Below are 4,629 nucleotides of genomic sequence, written 5' to 3' on the forward strand. Positions count from 1 at the left end.
GGATAAGGATAAAGAAGAAAAAGAAGGGAGAGTATAAAAAGAAAGAAGACAGACAAACGAAGAGAAGATTTTTGAACGATTTTACAAAAAGACAAAAGAGAAAAAATAGAGGAGTGAAACAGACAATGAGCAATGTAATAGTCAAATTATATAAATAAATTCCTTGACACAATTTCACAAAGTTGAGAGTTATTTAGTTCTTATTCAAATTCTCCCTTGCGGATTGTACGAACCCTTAATATAAATTAATTGTGATCATTAGCAAGCAATTAAGCTTGGGTTAATTTCTTGCTTCCACAAGAGACATTAACAAAAACAAGAAGTATAGCACCCCCTTCCATTTTGTTTTCCAAACGTGAGACAAAACACCAAAACAACAAAGTTTCACATTGTTCGTTCTCCCAACAAACAAAAAAAAAAACTTTCACATTGTTGTAAAATAAAAATGGCATTAAGAACATATTTTCTTATATTCTGAACTTTATTTTAGAGTTTTTGTCTTTTCTTGATTTATCTCCTATACTTTCCCGGCCGAAACTCATGGGCCCATTCACATCCAAAAAGGCTAATGAATTTGGGCTCTTGTTGGCAGTTCTGGCCCATAAGAGATCTCTTAAATTTTTACTGCCCAGCCCAAGTTCCAATACGATATTAGGGTTTAGGAGTCTCTCTCTGTGTCTCTCTCAGAACAAGAGGATCTCACTTCTAACTTCTAAGAGCGCTTGAGCGAGGCTGAGCCACTTCCCCAGAGATCTCTAGCTCACAATAACAAAATGGTTCGTTCCCCACTTCTTAACTCTTTTCATGTTCTCTCTCAGATTCATAATTTTTTTTTTTTTAATTTTTATTTGAGCACAGATTTAGTTTCAAACATATGGTTCTGATGTTCGTATTTAGATTGTAAAGCATAAACATGTTTATTCGGTTTCGTTTCTCTTAGGGCTTGTTAGGTTTCCCCATTGAATTTGAATTGCGTGTTTCAGTATTTCGTAGTGCCTAATGCATATTTCTCTACCATTTGAACGTGGGAAATAGGAAAAAAAATTAATTAAAATAAAAGTAAAAAAGTTGGAGTTATTACATAATGTATGTGAATGATGCATGATTCAATATAGATATGCAAAAAACTCATCTGAAAAAAATGGAATTGTTAGGAACTTGTTTAGTGTTTGGTTATTATTTTTGGTTGGGAAATGAGAGAAAAGATTATAGCAGGGTCTCAATAACTTATATGGAAACGATCAAAATTAGGTCGTATTGTTGGATATATAATTGATAATGCGGGTGTCGAAAGCTCTTTGAGAACTTGACTATTCCCCTGAGTGCGTCTAGTCTTCCAATCCCACTAATTACAGGGAGGAATCACTTGGAGTTGACCCCAAGATGATGGGTACTAGTTTTGAACCCAAGACCTCGTGGATCTCATGAGGCCTTCAGAATCACTAGCTAGGAATTTCTAAATTAAAGATTCATTTATAAAGTGAAACCTTGATTGAGGCATTTGTGACCATGGTGGGTTTAATTTTCTTGATGATGAACTTATCATATTGGTAATTAGGTCCCTTAGGATTCAGAGAGACCCAATTACGTGTTTGGTTTAACGTTTATGCAGCAGTCCTAGATTCTATTGTGTACTTGTTTATGAAATAACCGACAAACATTTTGTTAATTCTTTGTTTGGTTGAGAAATTTTCAAACTAAGCATGTTTAAAATGGCTAGTTTTTTTTTTATTCTTCATTTAGAAAAAGTACGACCATGAAGAGAGGGAATTAGGTGATTACCCATCTGAATTTACATGCTGTTTTTTTTTTGCATAATCTTTTCATAGGTTAGAATTATAATTTAAGTATTTTGTATTTAAGTTGGATTTTTGGTTTTCTGAACTTCACGCTTATGGCTATAACAGGCTAGAGGATTGAAGAAGCATTTGAAGAGGCTCAATGCCCCAAAGCATTGGATGCTCGACAAACTTGGTGGTGCATTTGTAAGTCAAATTTGAGTGCTTGTTTTCCTTCTGTAATGCTACTTTGCATTGTTCTTTTATTTATATGTATCATGAATTTTTATTTATTTATTATTGTTGTTATTATTATTATCTGTGTAGGCTCCCAAGCCTTCTTCTGGACCTCACAAATCAAGGGAGTGCCTGCCATTGATCCTTATCTTGCGAAACAGGTTGAAGTATGCTCTCACATACCGTGAGGTCATTTCCATTTTGATGCAACGCCATGTACTGGTTGATGGGAAGGTCAGGACAGATAAAACCTATCCTGCAGGTTTCATGGGTATGGCATCAACTGTTCTTATGTGAATTATTGTTCTAATTTTCTGATTTGTGTTTGTGTGCATATATTCTTATTATGCGTATTATTTTCATGTAAGTTCGCACAAAAAGTTGAATATTGAATTTATCGATAGAAAAATGTCCTTGCAAGTTTTGCAAGGCACAGTTAGGCAAAGTTACCAATTAATAGACGGTAAAAGGAAATGCTAAGCTGAATGATATGATTTGAACGGATATAATGGATAACCTCACACATATAAACTGTTGCTACTGTGATATGAAAAAAATAGTTCATGGCAATTAGCGATTCTCTTTTACCAGAATTACAAAATTCAATGGTTTGAGGTAGTAAGGTTCACTTCCTTCCATTTTAGTAGTTGAGTAATATTAGTCCTAATATATATTCCATTGTTCTTATTAGTTTGGTATTTACTTTTTTCTGACAGATGTTGTATCAATCCCCAAAACGAATGAAAATTTCCGTCTCCTTTATGACACCAAGGGTCGATTCCGTCTCCACTCAATCAGGGATGAAGAGGCGAAGGTAATTCTGTTCAATCCTCTCAAGTATATTTTCTGCTATCTTTCTATAGGAATGATATGATTTATGTCATTAGAGTGAGTAAATTTAGTCTATTCTAATTAAGAATGATTTATTTTAAGGAGTTGTCAGCGTATGGAAGTGCCATGCATCATATGCTTTTATGTGAAGAAATATCATATTATTGTGTATGCCAATTAGTAGAAACCGAATCATATTCTCAGCTGTGGTGCCAAATTGTAGGGAATTATTTTGTATTTTAAACTCTGAACCCTTGCTTTTATTTTGCTTTTGTAGTGTTTTTGTGCTTGTAACTTGTAAGGTTTGTAAACACATGGTAAACAATTTTATAGTGACTTGTGGCTATGTATAGTTTATAGTCCAAAGTCATAGAACAAATAGATTGTTATAACACATTACTGTGGAATAATTAATGATTCCTATTTTTTTGGTCATAAATCCTTTAACCGTGCCATTCTGACATTTTAAGTGTGCTTTTGCAGTTTAAGCTATGCAAAGTTCGCTCTGTGCAGTTTGGGCAAAAAGGTATCCCATACCTGAACACCTTTGATGGACGAACCATCCGCTACCCAGACCCTTTAATCAAGGCCAATGACACAATCAAGCTTGACCTGGAGAGCCAAAAGATTACTGAGTTCATCAAGTTCGATGTTGGGAATGTAGTCATGGTGACAGGTGGAAGGAACAGAGGACGAGTTGGAGTCATCAAGAACAGGGAGAAGCATAAGGGGACTTTTGAGACTGTCCATATTCAGGATGCCACTGGGCATGAATTTGCAACTCGTTTGGGCAATGTGTTCACTATTGGCAAGGGGACAAAACCATGGGTATCCCTTCCCAAGGGTAAGGGTATTAAGCTAACCATCATTGAAGAGGCCAGGAAGAGGCTTGGAGCCCAAACAGTGTCCACAGCATAAGATATTGTGGTAAAAATTGTCATGAAGTTTAAAGGACTAAGTGTTATTTTGTAGTTTGATCCTGGATTTTTGTTCCAATTTTTGTCATGTTTTCCATACTTTAAAGTTGAACAGCCAATCTTAAACTTTTGTTATTTTGAATTAAAATTTGCTGGACTTTCTAATTTTGATTGTCTATGTTTTTTTTCCTTTACCTGGACGAATTTCTTGGGGTTTCTGGCAATCTCTTGGTAAGTTTCTCTTGCAACAAATGCTTTGTGTAGTATATTGAAACCATAATTTTGACATGGCTGACATGCACGGTAGCTATGGGCAGGTTCATAGTTGAAAGTTTTGATGAGTTCTTAAATGCTTGAGCGTAGCGAGAAAGTGATTGCAGCTGATAATTTTGAGGGAAAGTGATTGCAGCTGATAATTTTGAGGGTGTTTGGTATATGCACTTAAAAACTTAAAACATGTGTTTGAAAACATGTGGAAATATGTATGAATAAAAAAGTGTATGAAAATATGTATAATATTGTTTAAAAACTGAAAACATGTGTTTAGTGAGTGTACCAAATGGGGCCTTTAGCTCCTGAAAGTTCGTTTTATAAGAATTTTTTATCTGTTTGTTTTCTTATAGGTTCATTAATCACATAATAGTTTTTGAAAGTTACACCTAAAAAATCAAAAGAAATAAAGGTGTCCTAAAACTCAATCAGGTTATACATCACTATTAATTGTGTATATGTGAGTAGGGTGTGAAACCCACAATATCTTAATCAAGTTATCATGGTCCTTATCTTCCCATGAATAAGAATTAAGAACCACGAACTTGGCAAAAAGAATTAAAGATTTTACCTGATTAAAAAAACAATACGACTAA

At 34.5% G+C, this 4,629-nt stretch overlaps 1 protein-coding gene across 1 annotated transcript; it reads left to right on the forward strand.

The window, feature by feature from the left end:
- The first annotated feature begins 642 nt into the window (after nucleotides 1–642).
- Nucleotides 643–3,928, forward strand: LOC111987813 (small ribosomal subunit protein eS4z). The gene is made up of 5 exons (XM_024026649.2): nucleotides 643–776; nucleotides 1,908–1,985; nucleotides 2,106–2,286; nucleotides 2,732–2,829; nucleotides 3,330–3,928. The coding sequence occupies exons 1-5, from the start codon at nucleotides 774–776 to the stop codon at nucleotides 3,762–3,764; spliced, it is 795 nt and encodes a 264-aa protein (XP_023882417.1). The 5' UTR covers nucleotides 643–773; the 3' UTR covers nucleotides 3,765–3,928.
- The last annotated feature ends 701 nt before the right edge of the window (nucleotides 3,929–4,629 follow it).

This window comes from Quercus suber, unplaced genomic scaffold (genome assembly GCF_002906115.3).
Source record: "Quercus suber isolate HL8 unplaced genomic scaffold, Cork oak 2.0 scaffold_847, whole genome shotgun sequence".
NCBI classification, from domain to species: domain Eukaryota; kingdom Viridiplantae; phylum Streptophyta; class Magnoliopsida; order Fagales; family Fagaceae; genus Quercus; species Quercus suber.

Coding starts and splice junctions, on each gene's coding strand:
- LOC111987813 (XM_024026649.2), top strand. Junction 1,986..2,105: donor ACAAACTTGGTGGTGCATTT/GTAAGTCAAATT, acceptor TTATCTGTGTAG/GCTCCCAAGCCTTCTTCTGG. Junction 2,287..2,731: donor CTATCCTGCAGGTTTCATGG/GTATGGCATCAA, acceptor TTTTTCTGACAG/ATGTTGTATCAATCCCCAAA.